This window comes from Carcharhinus amblyrhynchos, chromosome 9 (genome assembly GCF_965287045.1).
Source record: "Carcharhinus amblyrhynchos chromosome 9, sCarAmb.v2.hapA, whole genome shotgun sequence".
Lineage (NCBI taxonomy): Eukaryota > Metazoa > Chordata > Chondrichthyes > Carcharhiniformes > Carcharhinidae > Carcharhinus > Carcharhinus amblyrhynchos.
The window spans coordinates 98,719,237-98,743,187 of NC_137332.1; the positions used below are offsets into that span (position 1 = coordinate 98,719,237).

General features: G+C 49.7%; 2 protein-coding genes across 10 annotated transcripts in view; one reads left to right on the forward strand and one right to left on the reverse strand.

Moving 5' to 3' along the window:
- The window catches only part of rxrba (retinoid x receptor, beta a), an 82,585-nt gene extending 75,460 nt beyond the window's left edge, over positions 1–7,125 (reverse strand). For all 6 annotated transcript variants that reach the window (XM_080196292.1, XM_080196289.1, XM_080196291.1 and 3 more), the window contains exon 1: positions 6,992–7,125. Coding sequence is in view for 4 of the 6 variants with exons in the window: in XM_080196291.1 (XP_080052417.1) it covers positions 6,992–7,010 (19 nt within the window). In the remaining 2 variants the exon portion in view is untranslated. The remainder of the gene's footprint in view (positions 1–6,991) is intronic.
- Positions 7,126–12,094: 4,969 nt separating this feature from the next.
- On the forward strand, positions 12,095–23,938 carry bbs10 (Bardet-Biedl syndrome 10). Of its 4 annotated transcripts, XM_080196295.1 has the most exons (6): positions 12,095–12,145; positions 12,660–12,754; positions 14,134–14,236; positions 15,192–15,279; positions 16,145–16,355; positions 21,160–23,938. In XM_080196295.1, exons 5-6 carry the CDS (start codon positions 16,159–16,161, stop codon positions 23,207–23,209), a joined length of 2,247 nt encoding a protein of 748 aa, XP_080052421.1. In that variant the 5' UTR covers positions 12,095–12,145; positions 12,660–12,754; positions 14,134–14,236; positions 15,192–15,279; positions 16,145–16,158; the 3' UTR covers positions 23,210–23,938. The 4 variants fall into 4 exon arrangements, with proteins under 4 accessions (XP_080052421.1, XP_080052422.1, XP_080052419.1 ...); XM_080196296.1 differs by lacking the exon at positions 12,660–12,754 and having other exon boundaries at positions 12,110–12,145; XM_080196293.1 differs by having other exon boundaries at positions 12,116–12,754.
- The last annotated feature ends 13 nt before the right edge of the window (positions 23,939–23,951 follow it).

A 23,951-nucleotide genomic window follows, 5' to 3' on the forward strand; every position in this document is an offset into this window, starting at 1 on the left:
AAGCAGTCTTACATTAACGTTGCGACGACGTTGCTGTGAAACAATGAAAACTGTGAAAATCCCACCGAGAAGTTTAAAAAGAATTGTTTTTATTCACGGAATGTGGGCGCCGCTGATAGGGCCCCAGCATCTATTGCCCATCCCTAATTACTCCTGAATGAGTCGCTCGCTAGGCCATTTCAGAGGGCGGTTGAGAGTCAACCGCACTGCTGTAGCTCTGGAGGCACACGTAGGCCAGACCGAGTAAGGACAGCAGATTTCCGTCCATAAAGGACATTAGTGATCCAGATGGGATTTTTACAACAGACATGACCATCATTAGACTTCTAATTCCAGATTTCCATTTTCACCATCTGCCAATGTGGGATTTGAACTCAGAGGTTTGTGCTGGGTCTCTGGATTACCAGGCCAGACCACTATACCACCTCCATTTCAGATGTGAAGTGATACAATTTGGTCAGTAGAACAAGGAGAGACCACAGAAAATAAAGGGCTGAGGGAGCAAAGTGGCCTGGTGTATATGTGGAATAAATTATTGAAGGTGGTAGGGCATTGAGTTTCTCAATACAGAGATAGATAGGTTCTTGATCAATAAGGGGATCAAAGATTACAGGGAGAAATCAAGAGAATGGGGATGAAAATCATATCAGCCATGCTTGAACGGTGGGGCAAACTTGATGGGCCAAATGGTCTAATTCTGCTCTTCTTCATTATGACAGGCTGAGAAAGTGCTCAGTAAATCATATGTGATGCTTGATTGTGTACAGTACAAAAGCAAGAGAGTTGTGACAGGACCATAGAATCCATACAGCGCAGCAAGAGGCCATTCGGCCCTTTGAGCCTGCACAACTTGGGCTAACCCTAATCCATCCTTCCTTCTGCCCTGTACCCATAACTCTCCGCATCTGCCATGGCCAATCCACCTCACCTGCACTTCTTTGAACTGTGGGAGAAAACTGGAGCACCAAAGACGTGCGGGTTAGGTTGATTGTGTCAGGGGATGAACAAGGTGTGGGGTTATAGGGATAGGACCTGGGTGGAATTGTGGTCGGTCGGTACAGACTTGATGGGCCATATCGCCTCCTTCTGTGCTGTAGGGATTCTATGATTCAGCCAGAGGACACGGGGTGAATGTGCAAACTCCACATAGACAGTCACCCAAGGCTGGAATCGAACCGGGTGCAGTGAGGCAGCAGTGCCAACCACTATCAGTGTGCCACCCTTTCAGTGAAACTACAACTCAGGACTACTTGCTTGGCAAACAGCGAAAGCAGCAAGTGATAGAGCCAAGTGATCCCACAACCAACAGGTTGGATGTGAACTCTTACAGACTTGGTACGTCTGGTCATGAATGACCATTAACGGTGGACCATTAAAGAGCTAACTGGAGGAGGAGGCTCCACAACTATCCTAACCTCCACAATGGGGCAAACACAGCACCTCAGTGTAAACAACAAAGCTGAAGCAGGGACCTTCAGCCAGAAGACAATGGTCTATCTCTGCCTCCAAAACAGGCAATTTATCAAGGCCAATCCACCTAACTTACACATCTTTGGAGGGTAGGAGGAAGCACAAGCACCTGGAGAAAACCCATGCAGACACAACGAGAACATACAAACTCCACACAGTCTCCCGAGACTGGAATCGAACCCAACATGTTCGGGTTCGATTCACGACATGTTCATTGTATCAGATTCTTGCTTGGGGTTGAAATACCAGACGTCCACTAATCTTGCGGATTCTCACTGCTGTGAGGCAGCAGTGCTAACCACTGTCTAGTAAGTCTGTTACTATCCTCATTGCAGTTCTCAATACTTTGTCAGCTGTAAATTTTTGAAATTGTGCTCTACACTAAAGTTTCTGAACACAAAACAGGAAAATCGGGGGTCTTTACACCAACTCGAGGAAATTCCATTGTTAACCAACACCCAGTCTGAAAAGCAAGCATTCCCCACTGCTCTCTGTTTCCTGTGTTACAGTAAGAAGTCTCACAACACCAGGTTAAAGTCCAACCAATTTATTTGATAGTAAACTCACAAGCTTTCGGGGTTTGCCCCTTCGTCAGGTGAATGGAGAGTTCTGGCCTCAGACAGGGCATATGAGGCCAGAACTCTCCATTCACGCGACGAAGGGGCAAACCCCGAAAGCTTGTGAGTTTACTATCAAATAAATTAGTTGGACTTTAACCTGATGTTGAGAGACTTCTTACTGTGTTTACCCCAGTCCAATGCCGGCATCTCCACATCCTGTGTTACAGCCAATCCTGTTCCCTCTACAGCCACTGTTTCCCTTTATGCCACTGGCTCCATCTTTGCTGTCCAATCTTTTAGATTTCAGCTGCCATCTCAAAGTCCATGCACACCACATCAACCGGATCACCTTACTTGACCCTCACTGTTGCCACATCAACGATCTCAGGCAAGTTGTTTGGACAAGATCTGCCTTCAATGTGTCCTTTTGACCTTCCTCAATTAATCCAGCCCTGCCTAAGTTACTGTTACACAGTAAGAAGTCTCACAACACCAGGTTAAAGTCCAACAGGTTTATTTGGTAGTAAACGCCACTAACTTTCAGAGCGCTGTTCCTTCATCAGGTGAGTGGAGACTAACAAGTGACTGTTAGTCAGCAGATCTTCCTTCTTGTTACAAACCAAGCCAGGGTGCTGTGGGTTTACAGCGAGACGGTTACTTTCCCAACTGTGATTCAGGGTGCGGGGAAAAATAAATTAAAACAATACAAGATCCAACAGGGAAGTCTTTAGCTAGCGAAAGGTGGGGGTGTGGATGGAGCAACCTCAAGATATATTTTTTGAGGACAAGGGTACAACTGCATTTTGGAGAAAGCTGGTAAGCACACGAGGGAAGAAGGACTAGAGGGGTGTTCCGATAGGAGGAGTTGAGGAGGACTACAGCACAAACATCGGCAGAAACCACAAGGCCTGGTTCTATGCTGTAAAAGTTCGCTCTAAAAGCCATTCTGGGACATCGAGGTTGCTGGATGAGGTATCACATTGGCAGAATTCCTTGGGGCTGGGGAAAGAGAAGTCACGACATGTTCATTGTATCAGATTCTTGCTTGCGGTTGAAATACCAGACGTCCACTAATCTTGCGGATTCTCACAAGTTGCTAGGTGTTTCACACACAAACCACCTAATTTAGCAATCAATCTTTCTGACTAACCAATTAATCTAAATCAAATGATCTAAGGGATAAATTAAAAGGGGGCAGCTCCCACAAGGAGAACTGCCCGAAACAAAAGTCAAAGTAGAAAGGAAACTTAAAACATCAAACTAAAATGTGATTGAAGGGGTCGATAATACACCCCAGCCCCTGCAGTGCCCAGCGGGCACGGAAGGCGTAGACTGTGCCCTCGGACACTGCATGCTCCCTTTCCAGGGATGCCCAGCCACAAATGTAGCTGCGGTAGAGGGGCATATAGTCAGGTCGGATTGACCTGTTGATGGCAAGTCTTGCCAGGGCCCCTGCCAGGGCAGGTTCACGAGGAAGTCATACAAGAAAATGGCAAAGTCCTCTTAAGTGCCACAATCTGGCAGTTCACGTGATCAATCTGAATGGCCCAAATGAGTCAGAAGTATATTTACATTACATTGATCTGAACTGTTGGAATCTCACACGGAGAAGCAAAGTATTACTGATTTTCTGGAGTATTTTTTATTACCAATCTGGTGTCGAATGTTTATTTTGTACATCAAAGAGAATGGGACTGGCCCCAATCGCAATCTTAGTTGAAAGATTCTGTAAAGGTAAATAATATTTTTAAATTGGCAATCTTTGCTCTGTCATTGCTAATTGTCCTGTATACTTACATATCCAGCAAATAAATCTAAATAGCAGTCTTAGCCTGAAAGATAGGCATCAATTTGTATCTGTGCGCCAAAGTGGACACAACTGCATTGCAGGCAGCTCGGTCACTGGCAATGCAGAATATTGTGGCCAAACCGCAAGTGCTCATCTTCTGACATGCTACACCCATTTACAGCACACTCAAGAATGGCCAAAGAAGGCACACATCTGACGAGGGAAATGGCAAATACAATTCCAGGTGGAAGGAAGCCCCAAATTGGGAGCTCAATTCCCTCAGCCTTGCAAGCTACTCTTTCCGTAGGCACCCAGAATCGACGTTCAAACAGGGCCAGCTCTAATATCCAGCACAGCTGGTATCTTTGTTTACTTGGAGTGTAACGTCGCACTTAACTGGCCCTGTTTAGGCGAAATCCTCAGCAAGCTCACCACTGTGTGTGTGCAACATGTACTGTGTGCACATGCAAGAACCAGGCATAGCGATGTGACAAGAGGAAGGCACAGCAGGACATTCCACCCATTGTGTTGCCTCTATTGGAGAGAACAAAAGGCGTATCCAGCCTGATCACAGTTCTTGATCCATAGCCCTGTCAGCCACAGGCACTACTAACATACTGGGAGAGGAGTAGGCCACTCGGCCCCTCGAGCCTGCTTCAACATTCAATATGAACGTGGTTGATCTTACTGAACCTCACATTCCTGCTGACCCCAGATAACATTTCACCCCCTTTTAATCAAGTATCTCACTCGCTCTGCCTTAAAAATACTTTCAAAGTTGCTGCTTCCACTGCCTTTTGAGGAAGAGAGATCCAGAGACGCTCTACCCTCTGAGGAAGAAATTTCTCCTCACCTCCATCTTAAGTGAGCAACCCCTTGTTTGTAAACAGCAATTAGTTCTCGATTCGTCAACAAGAAGAAGCATCCTCTCCACATCCTGTCAATATCCCTCAGGATCTTAAAGGTTTAAATCACGTTGCCTCTCACTCTTCTGAACCCCAATGGATATAAAACGAACCTCTCCAATCCTCTCTCACAAGACAACGCTCCCATTCCTGGTATTCGTCTGGCATACAATCTCTGAACTGATTCTAATGCATTTATATCTTACCTTCAACAAGGTGACCAATAATGTACATGATACTCCAGATGTGGCTCACCAATGCCCTGTACAACTGAAGCATAACCTCCCTACTTTTGTAATCACTTCTCCGACAATAAACGATAACGTTCATTCACGCACTCAAACATCTAGATCCCACTGCACCTCAGAATTCTAAAGCTGTTTTCTGTTTTGGGAATTTTTTTGTGTTTTTATTAGAACCATAGAAAATTACAGTTCAGAAATAGGCCTTTTGACCCTTCTTGTCTGTGCCGAACCATTTGTTGCCTAGTCCCACTATTCCTGCTGCCAAGTAAACAGCTTCATATTTTCTCATATTATACCCCAGGCAGCACAGTGGCCCAATAATTAGCACTGCTACCTCACAGCGCCAGGGACCTGGGTTAGATTCCCCACTGGGTAACTGTGCACAGTCTGCACATTCTCCCCATGTCTGTGTGGGTTTCATCCAGGTGCTCCTATTTCCTCCCACGTTCCAAATGACATACTAGTTAGGTGCATTGGCCATGCTAAATGCTCCCTCAGCGTACTCAAACAGACGTACAAGTGTGACGACCAGGGGATTTTCACAGTAACGTCATTGCAGTGTTAATGTAAGCCTACTTGTGACAATAATAAATAAACTTTAAAAATCTGCCATGTTCAGGCCCATTTACTCTACCTATCTCCAGCAGTCTGCATCCTCCATATATCCTCTCGGCAACATACTTTCCTATCTTTGCGTCATCCGCAGGTTTAACTACCATGTCTTTACTCCCTTTATCTAAGTCACTGATGTAAATTGTAAAAAGTTGAGGGCTCAGCACAAACTCTCATGGCAGTCCACTCATCACAACCTGCCAATCAGAAAAAGCCCCATTTATGCATACTCTCTATTTTCTACCAGCCAGCCAATCTTCTATGCATGTTAAGATGTTACCCTCTACACCATAAGCTTTTATTTTCTACAATAACCTTTGAGGTGGCACCTTGCCAAATGCCTTCTGGAAATCCAAGTACAACATATCGAGTGCATCTCCGTCAGCTTTTTAAAATGCAGTTAGGCTTTCTGCCTCTGTCACCCTTTCAGGCAGTGAGTTCCAGATCCTGCTGCCACCTAGGTGAAAAGGTTCTCCACACCTGCCCCCTCATCCTTTGGTGAATGACTTTAAATCTACATCACTGTCCCACTTAGGAAACCTACCCTTCTGATAGGGCACAAAGAGGGAGAAGGAAGTTATACCCGTTATTCTGGGTCGACACACATCCCTCAAACAACATCACAAAAGCAGATTACGTGACTGTGATCACAAGACTCCTTGAGAGCTTGGTTTGTGCATACATTCCCCACTGCAATTCCTGTGTTAGAACAGTGACTACACTTCCAAAGTACTTCACTGGTTGTAAAGCACTTTGGGAGGTTGTGAAAGGTACAAGCTCAATGCAAATCATTCTTGCTTGGTTTTTCATAGAATCTCTACAAGTGCAGAAGGAGGCCATTCATCCCAGAGTCTGCATTGACCACAATCCATCCAGCCTCAATCCCCGTAAACCCACCTATATACCCTGCTAGTCCCTCTGACACTAAGGGACAATTTACCATGACCAATCAACCTGACCAGCACATGTTTGGACAGTGGGAGGAAACCGAAGCACCCAGAGGAAACCCACACAGGCACGGGGAGAATGTGCAAACTGCACGCAGTGACCCAAACCGGGAATCAAACCCAGGTCCCTGATGCTGTGAGGCAGCAATCTAACCACTGTGCCACCATGCTGCCCGTTTTGTCTTGTTCTTGTGTGGGTGACACTTGGGGGTGGCGAAAGGAGTCAGGGAAATTATTGACAGAGCAACATGCAGCATGCACCACGTCTGTGCAATTGCAGTTTCCCTCCCCAATATCTAACCAGTCTGTCAGTGTGACTGCAAGGGAAACGGGATGTGGAACAGACATAGACACCCACTAAGCACAGTTTGCTGGAGACCTGACTGGAATGTTCCTCATTGCTGCCCACCCCATCACTTACCCCAGTGCCTCAGCCCCACAAGCCTGCATGCATGCTGCTTACCTCTGCTGTTCTCACACATTCTGTCCAAAGCTGCAGAAACCTCCGGGTACAGGTGCAGCGAGCCAGCAGTTCTGAGATGACAAGGGCAGCGAGCCCTTCCTCCTACCCCTCTTGGTCTCCGAACCCCAGCTCGTTCTGCCCATCAGTGTCCTCCCCACCACCCCCCCCCCCCCAAACCCTCCACTATTTCAGCCTCGGCCTCACTTGCCGATCCCTCCCTCCTCCAATCCTATTTCTGTGTCGGTTCCAATATCTCGATGCTACTGCCAGCCCATTCACTACCACTCCATCACCACCTCATCCCAGGACACAGAATGAGCCTCAGGATCTCTCACTTTGCAATGACACCTCTTTGTGCCTCTAGCCCAGTGAGACCTCAGCCTCTGCCCCTTCAGATTGGTTGATCTTTCTGCCTGTCCGCTCCCAAAGATCAGTTTGTCGCCCCTCTATCTATCCTCCCTGGGTCAATCCCACCTCCTCCCAGTCTCTCTCCCACAGTGAGTCCTCTCCTCTCCTCTCCTCTCCCTCCCTCGTTATGTCTCCCCCACTTTGGGGATTGCTGTATCTTTCACTCCCTCTCTACCCTAGGCTGTGTTTCTCTCTCTCTCTTTCCTTATACCAATGTCTGTTTCACTCCATCCAACCTTCCAGATCTTTCTCTGCCTGCCTGTTTCTCTCTCTCCCCCCTCTCTTGAGGGTATGGGGGGAAATCAGTCTCCAAATCCCTCTCCTATCCCCAGGATCTTTCTACCTTTCCCCCACCCTCCACTTTCTTTATCTCTTTCTAGTTTCTATCTCTTTTCCTCCCTTGCTCTCTCTCTCTGTCTCTCCCCCTCTGGGATCTCCCCCTCAGGAATCTCTCTCCTCTTCTGTCCCCAACCCAGGGATCTCAATCCCTCTCTCCCTCCCTCTGGGATCTATCTCTCTCTCCCTCTCTCTCCCTATCCTCCTCAAGCCCAGTTGATGGGGATTTGCTCTCAGTCTGATTCCAGCTCCCCCACCCTAGCCCTAGCTCTTTCCAGCGCTGGGCTTTGATCCCCTCCCAGCACTAGGCCCCAATCCTCGGACTGTCCTGATTCTCCTCCCGGACCCACAGCGGCTACGGCCCTGCCAGACACTGGAGATTGGTGCGCAGGCGCGCAGCGAGAATCCGGGTTGGGCGCACCAGGAGAGGGGCGGGGCCTCCGGGAGTGGGCGGGGAGAGACCGAGGGGCGGGGCCTGGAGGACGGGCCGCTCCACTCTTTGGGCGTGGCTCTGGCTGTGGGCGTGGCTGGGCGGGGGGGGGCGGGGCTTGAGCTGTCCCCATCAATTCCCCCGAATTCCCCTGCAGACTGGGTGAGGTTCAACATTTTTAAGTTTATTTATCAGTGTCACAAGCAGGCTTACGTTAACATCGTAATGAAGTTACTGTGAAAATCCCCTAGTTGCCACACTCCAGCGCCTGTTCGGGTACACTGAGAGAGATTTAGCACGGCCAATGCACCTAGCCAGCCGGTTCTTCAGACTGTGGGAGGAATGGGCGGCACAGTAGCACAGTGGTTAGTTGGCACTGCTGCTTCACAGCGCCCGGGTTACCCGGGTTCGATTCCCAGCTTGGGTCACTGTCTGGGCGGAGTTTGCTCGTTCTCCTCGTGTCTGTGCGGGTTTCCTCCGGGTGCTCCAGTTTCCTCCCACAGTCCAAAGACATGCGGGTTAGGTTGATTGGCCGTGCGAAAATTGCCCTTATTGTCCTGAGATGCGTAGGTTAGAGGGATTAACGGGTAAATTTGTAGCGATATGGAAATCGGGCCTGGGTGGGATTGTGCTCAGTGCAGACTCGATGGGTCAAATGGCCCGTTCCTGCACTGTAGGATTTCTATGAAACCGGAGCACCCGGAGGAAAACCCTCACAGATCTGGGGAGAACGTGCAGTCTCTGCACAGACAGTGAGCCAAGTCAGGAATTGAACCCAGGTCCCTGGTGCTGTGAGGCAGCAGGTCTAACCACTGTGCCACTGTAAGCTCTGCCTAGTTAGCTAATTACCAATCCCTACAGTATTCAACAAGCCCAACTGGGTGGTCAATTAGCAATTTCCCATGCAGGTCAAGGGAATTATCACATCCATTCAAAAGTCTGATGGCAGCAGTGAAGAAGCTATTCTTGAGTCAGTTATTACGCGGAATGTGTGAGACCACACAACAGTGGATTAGAATAAGTGCAGTTTAGGCATAATGAAGGTATGAATGTGGGTTTCAGCAGCAGAGAGATGAGACATGGCAAAGTCACACAATGTAATGGAAGTGAAAACGGGTGGTTTCAGTGATGACACATATATGAAGCTGAGTTTAACCTTCTTACCTAACAAAGGATATACTTGCCATAGAATAAGTGTAGCAAAAGTTCTCCAAACAAGGGGTATGGGGAGGGCATGAGCATATGGCGTTGAGGTAGAAGATCAGCCATGATCACGTTGAATGGCAAAACATGCTTGAAGAGCTGAATGGCCAACTCCTGCCCCTGATTTCTATGTTTTATTTCAGAAAAAAGGGAAACAGAACATAGGGAAGTAAAGATCACATAGCCCAATATCTGTCATTGGTAAAAAGTACGATCCATTACACAATCGTAATGCAACCAGACAGAGTCAACATGGTCTTGAGAGAGGGAAATTGTGTTTGACAAATTTATTGGAGCTCTTTGAGGATGTAACAAATGAGGTGGATGAAGGGGAAACAGTACATGTAGTACATTTTGAATTTCCACAAAAGCATTTGATGAGATGCCATATAAAAGGTAACTGTGCAACATAAAAGTTTGTTGTGTTGGGAATGATATATTAGCATGGATAGAGAACTAACAGGAGCTAATGGAGGGCCACATTAATCAGTGCTGGAATCTCAACTACTTACAATCTATGTTAATGATTTGCATTATGGACAGAAAAATTATCACTTCAAATGGCACTGATGTTTCCTCTCACCATCTATCTATAGACAGAAAGCTATTTTGAATGCGTTTTTAATTTGGTGGCGTATTTTCCCAACCTGTTAGTTTTTGTATATTCCAAATTTTCATTTTAGATTTGCAGTTGCATGAATTCATGTTTTACGTTCCTGAGACTCCAGACAAAATGAATATCGGTCCACATTAAGAGAGAACATTCACTGGTTGGTTCCTGGGAAGAAGGGGTGCCTTATCAGGATATATTGCACAGGAAACTCATTGGAGTTTAGAATCACAGGATTTTTACAGTACAGAAGGAGGCCATTTAGCCTATTGAGTTCGCAAGGACGCTCTGAAAGAGAATTCTGCACTGTCCCAATCCTTAGAAACGTAGAATCCCTACAGAGTAAGAAGAGACCATCTGGCCATCAAGTCTGCACTGACTCTCCGAAAGGGCATCCCACCCAGGCCCCCACCCCCATCCTAGCTCTGTAGCCTCACGCATTTAGCATGGCCAATCCACCTAACCTGCACATATTTGGACTGTGGGAGGAAACTGGAGCATCCAGAGGAAACCCACGCAGACACGGGGAGAATGTACAAACTCCGCACAGACAGTCACCCAACGCTGGAATCGAACCCCTGTCCCTGGCACTGTGAGGCAGCAGTGCTAACCACAAGGCTACCGTACCATCCTATTTGCCCCTGCCTTATCCCAGTAATCTTGCACATTCTTTCTTTTCAGATAACAATCCAATTCCTTTTGCAATACTTCGATCGAATCTGCCTGCCTCTATCATCCTCTCAGGAAGTTCATTCCAGACTCCAATCGCCCTTCAGGCAAAATAAATTTCTTCCCATCACTTCTATTCCTTTTGCCAATTATTTTGATTCTGTGCCCTAGAAGAATGAGAGGTGAAGGTGATTGGATTGGAATATGTGAGATTCTGAAGGAGGCTTGATAAGGTGAATGCTGAGAAAATGTTCCTTCTGTGGGAAAATCTAGAACCAGGCTATGTTTAAAGGTAAGGTGTCTTCCACTGAAGATGGAGATGAGGAGGAATTTCTTCTTCAGAGGGTCATTATTAGTGGGGATTCCCTTCTCCAGGTAGCAATGGAAGCTGGGTCATTGAATATATTCAAGGCTGAGTTGGATGTTTGTTTTAATAAAAGAGTGAATTGTGGGGGACAGAAGGGAAAGGCCGTTTCAGATAAACCATAGTCATATTGAATGGCAGCGCAAGCTCCTGTTTCTTATGTTTTTATATGCGATGCTGGGTAACAAGGCAAAGGTGGCAATGATAGGCATTTTGGTAACTAGAATAGAGAGTTGGGTGGCAATTGTAGACAGTTAGGTGACAATTCATAGAATCCCTACAGTGCAGGAGGAAGCCATTTGGCCCATCAAATCGGCAGCACTACAATCCCACCCATGCCCTATCCCCATAGCTAAAAATTGGCCATCAAAAGCCATCAATTGTAGACAGTTAGAATCATAGAATCCTACATTGCAGAAGGAAACGATTTAGTCCATCGAGTCTGCAATGACGACAATCCCACCCAGGCCCTATCCCCATAACCCCATGCATTCACCCTAGCTAGTCCCCCTGACACTAACGGGCAATTTAGCATGGCCAATCAACCCAACCAGCACATCTTTGGACTTGGGAGGAAACCAGAACACCCACCCAGACACGGGGAGAATGTGCAAACCGGGAGTCCAGCCCAGGTCCCTGGCGGTGTGAGGCAGCAGCGTTAACCTTGTGCCACTGTCGCCTCTCATGTCAGTTGGGTGACAATTGTGAAGAGTTGGTTGGCAATACTAGTGAGTTAGATGGGCGGGTCAAACTTTGCCAATCCCATATTTTACGGTTTTATAGAGACACTCCTGTCTCCTGATTCCCTCACCAAGATGACCGACGGATCTTTCCTTCACCATGATGACAACCCGTGTGCCCTCACCAAGATGGCCGGCCCACCAGGCCCTCTCCCTTACCAAGATGGCAGATCGAACTTTTTCCTTCACTAAGATGGCCGGCCGCCCGCTCACTGAGATGGCTGCACGAACGCTTGCCTTTACGAAGATGGCCGTCCGACGGCCCGATCAGAGTGCGACGGCACGTCGCGATCACGTGGAGTTGGTGGGGTTTTTTTTGGTTGGGGGGGGGTGGGGGTCCTGTTGTTGCCGGGGTGACCAAAGAACCGCCTGAAGGGGAGAGAGGGAAAAAAAAGTGGGTGCAGCCTGAGGGACTAGGCCGCAGCCACTCTGGGAAGGTCAAGCCAGCTGATCTATTGGTCAATCAGAGGGGATGGATTAGCTGAGCTCCTTGTGAGAGACACAGGGGCTGAGGGAAAGATTCATTCTCCCCAGGGCCAGTGTCCCCCTTCCCCAGGGCTGGCTCCTCACTGACCCCCAGCATCATTCATATCCTGGGGTACGGTCTGAGGGATGGAACTCATTCAGTAACCAGCTCTGACCAAGGGTCATCCAGACCCGAAACATTGGCTCTATTCTCTCTCAATGTGGAGATGCTGGGGATAATGAATTATTATTTTAATTAATAATAATTAATTATTATTATTATTATTAAAACACCTCTCCACAGACGCTGTCAGAACTGCTGGGATTTTCAGGCATATTTCTGTTTTTGTTTCAGATTCCAGCGTCCACAGTTATTTGTCTTCATCTGTAAAAGGTCATAGCGGACTCATTAACCCTGCGTCTTTCTTTCTCTCTCTCCACAGATGCAGCCAGACCAGCTGAATTACCGTAGAACCACTAATGTGCAGAAGAGGCCATTCAGTCCATCAAACCTGCACTGACTCTCTGACAGAGAATTGTGATTTGATTTATTATTGTTGCCTTATTGGGATACAGTGAGAAGTATTGTTTTTTGCGAGCTGATACGTTTTGTCTGTAACAGCTCTCATCCAGGCCCTCCCCACCACTCTATTCCTGCAAACCTGCACATTTACCCCACTAATCCCCCTATCCAACACCTCTTTGGAATTAAGGAGCAATTTAGCATGGCCAATCACCTAACTGCACATCTTTGGACTCTGGGAGGAATATGGAACACCCGGAGGAAACCAAGGAGTTCTCCCCAGACACACGGAGAATCTGTAAACTCCACACGGAGAGTTACCCTTGGCTGGAATTGAATCCGTACTGGTGCTGTGAGGCAGCAGTGTCAACCACTGTGCCACCATACTGCTCCAGTTTATTGGCACTTCTGTTTTTGTTTCAATAGCCCAGCCCAGCCTGGACCCCAGAAAGGGAGAAGCTTGCAACCCCTTCTGCACCTTTCGCCTCCCCAGGAGGTCATACAGCTCCTTATCCAGCTACCATCCCTCCAAACAGTGGGTGACCACAACCCTCCAGGATTGGATCTCTCTTAGAGAATTGAGGTGGATCGGCCTCCAGGTCCTCCTGTGCAGAAAATTCATTAGGAAGTTTTAAAAAGTTGTTTTATTTCCAATCAAGTGCCAAGGACACTGGAAAAATACAGCAGGTCTGCCAACATCTCTCAAGAAAGAGAACTGAGTTAATGTTCCGGGTCCATAGATGCTTGGTCAGAACATTGTTTTCTATTTGTTCTGTGTCATTTTTTTTCTGTCCATTTCTCTTTAAGTTAAAATATTGCAATATCGAAAGGGGGAGAGGGGTGGATGGTTGTGGGTGTGGGGTTAGGTGTCGGCATGGGGTCAGGGGGATGGTGTGGGGTCTGGTGGCCGGTGTGGAGTCAGGGGTGGGTGTGGGGTTAGGGGGATGGTGGTCAGTGTGGGGTCAGGGGTCGGTGTGGGGTTAGGGGGATGGTGGTCAGTGTGGGGTCAGGGGTCGGTGTGGGGTTAGGGGGATGGTGGTCAGTGTGGGGTCAGGGGTCGGTGTGGGGTTGGGGGATGGTGGTCAGTGTGGGGTCAGGGGTCGGTGTGGGGTCAGGGGGATGGTGGTCAGTGTGGGGTCAGGGGGATGGTGGTCAGTGTGGGGTCAGGGGTCGGTGCGGGGTTAGGGGGATAGTGGTCAGTGTGGGGTTATGGTCGGTGTGCAGTTGGGGATTGGTGTGTGGTTATGGTCAGTGTGGAGTTAGGGGGTGGCAGTCGGTGTGGTCGGGGGATCGGTGCGGGATTGGAGGTCGCTGTGAGATTAGGGGGAAAGGCTGTTGGTTTGACTGGATAGTCATGCATTGTCTGATTGGGTTTATTTTATGCTTTATACCAGGCCTTAAATGCGAGGCTGACACACCCAGTGCAGTACTGTGGGAGCGCTACGCAGCGTTGGGCATAAGATCGTAAACCGACAGGCATCCTTGTCCCCCGGAAAGGTAACGTTAAATACTCTACAGCTGTTAACATGCAGAAGAATGGGACGGGGAGGGGGAGGATGAGGGGAATGGAATCCTGCAACCCTGAATCAAGGTCACCGTGTGTATGTTACATTTGTTGGTGATTACCCTACAGGCTGGCCCTGAACTGGAGCTCGAAGAATGAGGGACGATCTTCTCAAAATATATAAGATCCTGAGGGGATTGACAGGGTGGAGAGTAAAAGGATGGTTCTTCTTGTGGGTGAGATTTGTTGGACGGTACAGTTGCCTTGCAACGCCAGGGACCCAGGTCTTGTGTCACATCTGTGTGGAGTTTGTACATTCTCCCTTTGTTTGCATGGGTTTCCTCTGGGTGCTCTAGTTTCCTCCCCCGCTCCAAAGATGTGTAGATTAGGGGGGCAATGCTAAATTGTCGCACGGTTTCAGAGCAACAAGCAGGTTAAACACACGAGCTTACGGGAATAAGGCCAGGGTGGGATTGTGGTTGGTGCAGACTTGATGGGCCGAATGGCCTCCTGCACTGTCGGGCTTCTATGATTTTATTCTATGAATTTTTTCTCTTTTGAGTGTTGTTAGTCTGAGGAATCCTCTTCCCAGGAAGCAGTGGAGGCCTGATCGAGACTGAGTTAGATGGATTTTTAGTAGATAAAGGAGTTGAGGGTCATGAGGGGTGCGGGAGTAGAGAGAAAAGTGGAGTTGAGGCCATCGTCAGATCAGCCACATCTTTATGAACGGTATAGCAGACTTCAAGGGCAGAAAGGCCGACTCATACTCCTCAGTCCTATTACTGTGCATAAAATGGCTGATGTGTTGCCTACATTAAAATGGCAGCCACACTCAGAGTACGTCATTAGTTGTGAAACATTTTGGGATGTCCTGAGGTAAGAAAGTGAGGGTCTATCTTTCATTGAATTTTTTTTAAACCAAATCTCAATTCTACTGTGATCTCCCAGGCCGGACATGATGGATTTCCAAACACAGCAAAGTACTGCAGCAGCTGCCACTCATCGAGGGACTGGACTGAAGATTCCCCACCTGGAGGTGAGTACCTGTGGAAGGTACTGTACCCTACAAGGTGCAACAGACCCCTGGTCAGACTCAATTACCTGATTGGATAGTGACAAATATCTGTGTTTTCATAATGCTGTTGAAGGCAGGAATCTGCACGGTTTCATAGGAAGTTTCACTGTTGGTTCGACAGTCAGGATATGGAGGAAGGAGCTGTTATGTAATCCTGTACTTTACCTGCAGTAGGAGTCTTTAATGGGAACAGTGCAGAGAGAGCTTTATTCTGTATCCAGCCCCGCGCTGTATCTGTCCTGGGAGTGTTTGATGGGGGACAGTGTAGAGGGAGCTTCACTCTGTATCTAACCCTGTGCTGTACGTGTCCTGGGAGTGTTTGTGGGAGCAGTGTGGAAGGAGTTCTCTGTATCTAATCCTGTGCTGTACCTTTCCTAGGAGTGTTTGGTGGGACAGTGTAGAGGGAGATTTACACTGACATGTACAGCTACACTCGCACAGTGGCACAATCACTTGCACTGCTGCCTCACAGCGCCAAGGACCCAGGTTTGATTCCCAACTTGGGTCAGTGCCTGTGTGGAGCTTGCACGTTCTCACTGTTTGTGTTGGTTTTCTCCGGGTGCTCCCATTTCGTCCCACAGTCCGAAAGAGTGCTGGTTAGGTGCATTGGGCACCTAAAATTCTCCTTCAGTGTACCTGAACAGGTGACGGAGTGTGGCAACTAGGGGATTTTCACAGTAACTTCATTGCAGTGTTAATGTAAATCTACTTGTGACACGAATAACATAAGTAAATAAATAAACTTAAATGGTCTGTTTCACTGTGCAAAGTACAACTGATGAATGTTCCTCACTGATTTTCAGTGTGTGTTGTTCCTCTGATCCAGGTTGACTACGGGGCATGTGGAGCTGCAGTCTGACTGAGATGGAGATTGAGAAACTGGTACAAATGGCTGAAAGCCTGGAGAGTATTGTGGTGCAGTGTTTCGGGCCTCAAGGTCGTCAGGTGCTGTTTGTCAGAGCCACTGGAGACATCCTCATCACCAAGGATGGGCGCACGATACTGGAGTCACTGCTACTGGAACACCCGGCTGCCAGGTTTGCACCAAAGTGGTGTAGTATTGGTTGATACAGAGTAAAGCTCCCTCTACACCATCTCCATCAAACACTCCCAGGACAGGTACAGCACGGGGTTAGATACAGAGTAAAGCTCCCTCTACACTGTCCCCATCAAACACTCCCAGGACAGGTACACCACGGGGTTAGATACAGAGTAAAGCTCCCTCTACACTGTCCCCATCAAACACTCCCAGGACAGGTACAGCCCGGGGTCAGATACAGAGTAAAGCTCCCTCTACACTGTCCCCATCAAACACTCCCAGGACAGGTACACCACAGGGTTAGATACAGAGTAAAGCTCCCTCTACACTGTCATAAGAACATAAGAAATAGGAGCAGGAGTAGGCCATCTAGCCCTTCGAGCCTGCCCCGCCATTCAACAAGATCATGGCTGATCTGTCGCGGCTCAGTTCCACCTTCCCGCCCTCTCCCCATAACCCTTAATCCCCTCTCTTATCACCCATCAACCCGCGTCTTAAAAATATTTAGCGAGGCAGCCTCCACCACTTCAACGGGCAGAGAATTCCAGAGATTCACCACCCTTTGAATGAAGAAGTTCCTCCTCAACTCCGTTCTAAACCACCCCCCCTTTATCTTGAGGCTGTGCCCCCTAGTCCTACTGTCTTTTTTGAGCGGGAAGAGTCTCTCCACCTCTACCCTATCCATCCCATTCATCATCTTATACGTCTCAATGAGATCTCCCCTCATTCTTCTAAACTCTAACGAGTACAAGCCTAGTTTATTCAGCCTCTCCTCATAGCTCAACCCCCTCAACTCCGGTATCAGCCTAGTAAACCTCTGCACTCCCTCCAAGGCCAAAATATCTTTGCACAGGTGCGGTGCCCAAAACTGCACACAGTACTCCAGCTGCGGCCTCACCAATGCCCTATACAGCTGCAGCAAGACCTCCCTACTTTTATATTCAATCCCCCTCGCTATGAAGGCCAGCATCCCATTCGCCTTCCTGACCACCTGCTGCACCTGCAAGCTGGGTTTTTGCGACTCGTGCACAAGGACCCCGAGGTCCCTCAGCACCGCCGCCTGCTGCAGTTTTTCGCCCCGTAAGTAATAGTCCTTCCTACCATTATTCCTACCAAAGTGGACCACCTCACACTTGCCAACATTAAATTCCATTTGCCATTTCCTGGCCCATTCGCCCAGCCTATCTAGATCCTTCTGCAGACTCTCCACACCCTCCGCACAATTTGCCGTTCCCCCAATCTTGGTGTCATCAGCAAATTTCGACACCCTACACTCAGTTCCCTCCTCCAGATCATCTATATAAATGGTAAAAAGCTGAGGCCCCAGCACCGACCCCTGGGGCACTCTGCTCTATCAAGCAATTCCCTTCAAGATGCCTTGCAATTTCCTCCTTAATGACAGATTCTAACATTTTACCTACCACAGACGTTAAACTAACTGGCCTATAATTCCCCGCCTTTTGCCTGGCACCCTTCTTAAACAACGGCGTAACATTAGCCGTTTTCCAATCATCCGGCACTTCCCCGGAATCCAGCGACGTCTGGAAAATAACCACCAAGGCATCCACTATCACCTCCACCATTTCTTTCAGAACCCTCGGATGCATTCCATCCGGTCCTGGGGACTTGTCCACAATCAGCCCCTCCAGTCTGTCGAGCACCGCCTCTCTAGTAACAGTAATGTCATTAAGACCCTCCAGTCCTACCACCTTTCCATCGCTAACACCCGGCAAATTATTCACGTCCTCCTCCGTGAAGACAGAAACAAAAAAGTTATTCAATACCTTAGCCATATCCCCATCCCCTACCACTAGGTCCCCTTTCTCATCCTCTAAAGGACCAACGTTCACCCTAGCCAGCCTCTTCCTTTTTATATATTTATAAAAACTCTTGCTATCCTTTTTTATATTAAGCGCTAGCCCAGCTTCATAGTTTCTCCTACCCTTCTTTATCAACTTCTTTGTCAATCTTTGTTGACATTTAAACCTCTCCCAATCCTCTTCTCGCCCACTATTCTTAGCTACTCTAAATTCCTCCGCTTTTAATTTAACACTTTCCTTCACCTCCTTCGTTATCCACGGCTTATTACCTCTCCTCCTACGGTCCTTTTTGACCATCGGAATAAATTTCCACTGAGCACCAAGAAAGATCTCCTTAAAGATCCTCCAATGCTCCTCAGCAGACCCTCCCTCCAACGTGCTCCCCCAGTCCACATTCGCCAATTCTTCTCATCCTACCGTACTCCCCTCTATTCAAACAAAGGACGCGTGTCCGGGAACCCACTTTCTCCTCCTCCATCTGCACCAGAAACTCCACCATACAATGATCACTCTCCCCAAGAGGATCCTTCACCGTAAGGTCCCTAATTCTACCCGCCTCATTACATAGCACCAGATCCAAGATAGCTCGCTCCCTCGTCGGCTCCAACACACACTGTTCGAGGAAACTATCCCGGCAGCATTCCAAGAACTCCTCCTCGAGCCCTCCGCGTCCAACATGGGTCGACCAATCAATATGCAGATTGAAATCCCCCATAACTACGGCCGTCCCATTCTTGCACGCCGCACTTATTTGCGCGTTAACAGCCCGCCCCACCTCCAGATCATTATTCGGGGGCCTATAGACGACACCCACCAGCGTCTTCCTCCCTCTGCTGTTCCTAATCTCCACCCACAACGATTCCACCCTCTGCTCCTTGGCTCCAATATCATCCCTTGCTACCACCGTGATGCTATCCTTAATCAGCAGAGCTACGCCGCCCCCCCCTTTTCTCTCCTGCCTATCCTTCCTAAACACTTGATAGCCCTGTACATTCAGCTCCCAGTCCCTGTCACCCTGCAGCCACGTCTCTGTAATGGCCACCAGATCGTATCCATTTGTGTCGATCTGCGCCACCAGCTCATCCACTTTATTCCGAATGCTTCGTGCATTCAGATAAAGCGCTTTCATCCCAGCCTTCACCTGGACCCTATTTGCCGTAATGCCACCAACCATACTCACGCCCCCTACTCCCTCTATTATTGGGACATCCTCGGCCTCTTCCCTTACCTGTACCCTCTCCTTAACTTTAGACCTCGTAACATCACCCCCCCCCCCAATTAGTTTAAAGCCCTGTCTACAGTCCTCTTTACTCGATTCGCCAGCACTCTGGTCCCAGCACGGTTCAGACCAACCCCATCCCGCCCAAACAGGTCCCACCTACCCCAATACTGGTGCCAATGCCCCATAAATTCAAACCCATTCCTCCCACACCAATCCCTGAGCCACCCATTCACATCCTTAATCCTGTCAACCCTATGCCCGTCTGCACTCGGTTCAGGCAGTAGCCCAGAGATAACCACCTTGTCGGTTCTACTTTTTAATTCCATTCCCAGCTTTTCATACTCCCTCCCCAGATCCTCAGTCCGCATTTTGCTTACGTCACCGGCACCCACATGTACCACAACGACCAGATTCTCACCCTCCCACTCCAGGTTCCTCTGCAGCCCAGCTGCGACATCCCGTACCCGAGCACCAGGCAGACAACACACCCTTCTGTGCACTTTGTCATTGTGACAAAGGACAGTGTCAATACCCTTCACCCCACTATCCCCAATCACTACTACGTTCCTTTTCCCCCTCTCTTTGCCTATCTCCTGCGTCTGCATCACTGTACCGTGTGCAGTTTGCTCACCAACCTCACCTGCCTCGTTCTCGTCCAGCCTGGAAGCAAGAACCTCAAACCTGTTATGCAGATTAAGAGGCTGAGGCCTCCGCTCCTCACCCCCCTTCCTCCTCCCAGCAGCCCCTTCTTGTCCCTGACCCTTAGAGTTAGCCAGTCTAGGGGGGGTGGATGTCACTTGCACCCCATTGACAATGGCACCCTCTCTCTCCTTGATGAGCCTCAGTGACTGTAGCTCAGAGGCCAGCTCATCCACCTTGAGCTGGAGCTCCTCCAGCAACCTGCACTTACTGCAGACATGGTCACTGGGAAGGACCCTGGGGTCCACCAGTTCCCACATCATACAGAAACCACACATCACATGCCCCTCCATTATTCACTGTAGTAGTCTTAAAAAAAATTTTTTTTCCTTGTTTTTTCAAACGAACTCACCTGGCCTTTTTTCCCTCCAGCCCTTTTTGATATTAAGCCCTAATAACTCACTCTGCTTCCCCCTCACTCCGCTGCCCGCTCCGACGCTGCCCGCTGTCTACACCAGGCCTCCTTTTAAACCTGGCGCTGATTTAAATCTGATGGCCCACAATTGCCTGCTAACCACTCCCTCAGAATTCTTAAAGCAGTAAATACAGTAAATAAATGCTTTAAACAGTTCTACAAAGAACAAAGTGCTTTAAACTTATTTTAAACAGATTTTTAACAGGTAAAATCTTAGCTCTCTCTCTGCTCCTTCACTCGTCTGCTCCAGCAAACAATGCACCATCAAACACTCCCAGGACAGGTACAGCACGGGGTTAGATACAGAGTAAAGCTCCCTCTACACCATCTCCATCAAACATTCCCAGGACAGGTACAGCACGGGGTTAGATACAGAGTAAAGCTCCCTCTACACTGTCCCCATCAAACACTCCCAGGACAGGTACAGCACGGGGTTAGATACAGAGTAAAGCTCCCTCTACACTGTCCCCATCAAACACTCCCAGGACAGGTACAGCACGGGGTTAGATACAGAGTATGGGGGTTTTGGGGTAGGAGTTACGGGGTGGCATTTGCAGAGTGGGTATTAGTGGGTGAGGGGTTTAAAGGCTGAGGATCAGGGTTTATTGCTGATGATCTGTATCGAGTTATGTCCTTTTACTCGCAGGTTGATGGTGCAGAGTGTGTCAGCTCACTGCAGCCTCGTTGGAGATGGAGCCAAGTCCTTCATCCTGTTACTTGCTGCCATGCTGCGGGCATCGCGAGTGGAGATTGGAGACGGGATGCCCGCCTGCCAGGCTGCCCGGCGACTCCAGCTAGCCAGAGGGCTCGCCCGGCTGGAGCAGGAGGTGCTGGGACCAGTACTGACCAAGCACCTGGCCCCCCACTGCAGCTCAGCCCTGCATCTCTCCGGCGGGCACCCCTACCTACCCAGGGAACAGGCTTCCCGGGTACTGGGCGCCTACTTTGGGGGCAAGGTCAGCCCATCCCACGCCCCCTTCCTGACCCAGCTGGCCTGCGAGTTCCTGCAGTGCCTGGGGGATGGGGTGATGGAGCCGGCACTCAGCCTGGCAGCCGACTGCTTCCCCGGCCTGCAGGCGACGGTGCCCGGCTTGCCTGTGGGCAGCAGCAAGGTGCTGGAGGGGCTGCTGCTGAGCCGTGGCTTCTCTCTGCGCTGCGGCCAGGGGGAGACCAGAGTGCTGGTTGCAGCTGGTAGCCTGCTGCCCCCTCTGACCGAGGCCGGTTACACCCTGCAGCTGGTGTCACCAGCCAGATTGGCAGAGGCTCGGCACTGGGCCTGGGCCCAGGCAGAGGAGGCCGTGGCTCGCCTGCGAGCCCTGGGGGTGGGGCTGTTACTGTCAGGGCCCCGGCAGCCGCCCTGTGTGCTGGAGCTAGCCCGTCGGCAGGGCATCTCGGTTGTGGACTGCCTGCCGGACGAGGACCTGTGCCTGGTCAGGAGGCTGACAGGAGCCCAGCCGCTCTCCCGGGTGGCAGAGGCCCAGCTTGCAGACACCGTGCCGGCCAGTTTCGCCAGGCCAGTCCCTCTAGGGCCCGGCGGGCAGGTCCTGGTGGGATTCTCGGGTCGCCACAGCTTGCGAGCCCACTGCCTGGCAGTCTGCGCGCCCGCCCTGGGACTGGCAGAGCAGCACCGTGATGTCATCCACGGTGCCTTCAAACTGCTGATGTTCCTCCTGCCCAGACCTGAGAGAGGGAGCAAGACACAAGGAACTGGAAATCTGGAGAGAGGGAGAGAGAGACAGAGAACTGAAGATCTGGAGACAGAGAACAAGACAGAGGGAACTAGAGATCTAGAGAGGGGGAGCGAGATACAGGGAATTGAAGATCTGGAGGAAGAGAACGAGACAGAGGGAACTGGAGATCTGGAGAGAAGGAGAGAGAGACAGGGAACTGAAGACCTGGAGACAGAGAACAAGACAGAGGGAACTAGAGATCTAGAGAGAGGGAGCGAGATACAGGGAATTGGAGATCTGGAGAGAAAGAGCAAGACACAAGGAACTGGAAATCTGGAGAGAGGGAGCGAGAGACAGGGAACTGGAGATCTGGAAAAAGAGAACGAGACAGAGGGAACTGAAGATCTGGAGAGGAGGAGAGAGAGACAGAGAACTGGAGATCTGGAGAGAGAGAGTGAGAAACAGGGAATTGGGGATCTGGAGAAAGGGAGTAAGAGACAGGGAACCAGGAAGCTGGGCAAAGCTGAGGATCAGACTGAGGGCATGATGGTCACTGGTGGTGAGGGTGGGCCGCAGTACCTGCTGGCAGATCCAACAGCCTGGCGAGTGCCCTGGGAGCTGAGTGAATGGGAGCCACCAGCCGGTAGCGTTCTGCCCCCAGGCGGTGCCTTTGAGTTCCTGATGCACCATTTCCTCCGCTGTGAAGCTGAGAGCCAGCTGCAGCCTAACACCAGGGCGGCATGCAGGATCGTTGCAGACGCCTTGCTCAATGTCCCCAGGCACCTTCACCCACGGGCGGACCAAGGCAGGGACTTCCTGCGAGCCCATGCCACCTTTGCAGCCAATCTGCGGGAGCAGGGGGTGCCGCCAGCAGTAGAGGGGCCCCTGGAGGTGGTGGCCGCCAAGCAGTGCCTGTTGGTCTCTGTGATCTGGTGCCTGAGGAGCCTGCTCGCCATCGACCGTGTCATCGCCGTCTGCGGCAGGCTCCGGAACAAACCACCGGCAGGGAGCGAGGAGTCAGAGTAGACTGGAATTCAGTGCCAGCAGCAGCGGAAACCCGTCATTGCGAGCTGATCATCTTCCGGAGAACCTGTCAACTTGACAGCAACATGGCCAGGAGAGATGGGGGAGGTGGTAACCATCACCACGAGAGCCCCATCGCCAGGAGAGGTGTGTGTCACCCAGACAACCCATCACCAAGAGACAGGTCAACAGTCGAGCCGATTGCTGAGACAGCCAATCACTGGGAAAATCGTCACCCAGAGAGGCATCCCAAGTTTGTGTTACTAAAAAAGCTGCCATTCCATTGTATCACAGCACAGAAGACCTTTCGGCCCATCATGCCTGCCTCTTTGAAAGGCTTATATCAGTAATCCAGACTGGCCTGCTCTTTCTCCATAGCCCTGCAAGTTTCACTTTGCCAACTATTTATCCAACTCCGGGGAATTTTCAGAAAACCCTTTAAGAACTTGTGAACAGAAGCCAAGAAACGATTCCTTATCTGCCATTCTTGAACAGTTATTAGAATATTTAAAAATGTCAGTCCCGAACATCTAAGAGGGCAACAGATAAAATACTTGAGGAACTCTGTTCAAAGAGACTGCTGCGCATGAGACTGTTGGCGTTTAGTGATTTACAGACAGAGAGAGAGAGAGAGATGCCTTCTGGCCTTCCCCGGCCCTTTAACTGGTTCCTTTTAAACAGGCTGTCAGTTGGAGCTAAGCGGATTCCCAACTCCCCTCGGCCCTCCTGGAGACAATAACACAAT

Bases quoted from the DNA above. Each gene is read 5' to 3' on its own strand.
- bbs10 (XM_080196295.1), top strand. From the start codon at position 16,159: ATGTGGAGCTGCAGTCTGACTGAGATGGAGATTGAGAAACTGGTACAA. The intron at 16,356-21,159 runs GTTTGCACCAAA...TTTTACTCGCAG, and splicing joins CTGGAACACCCGGCTGCCAG to GTTGATGGTGCAGAGTGTGT.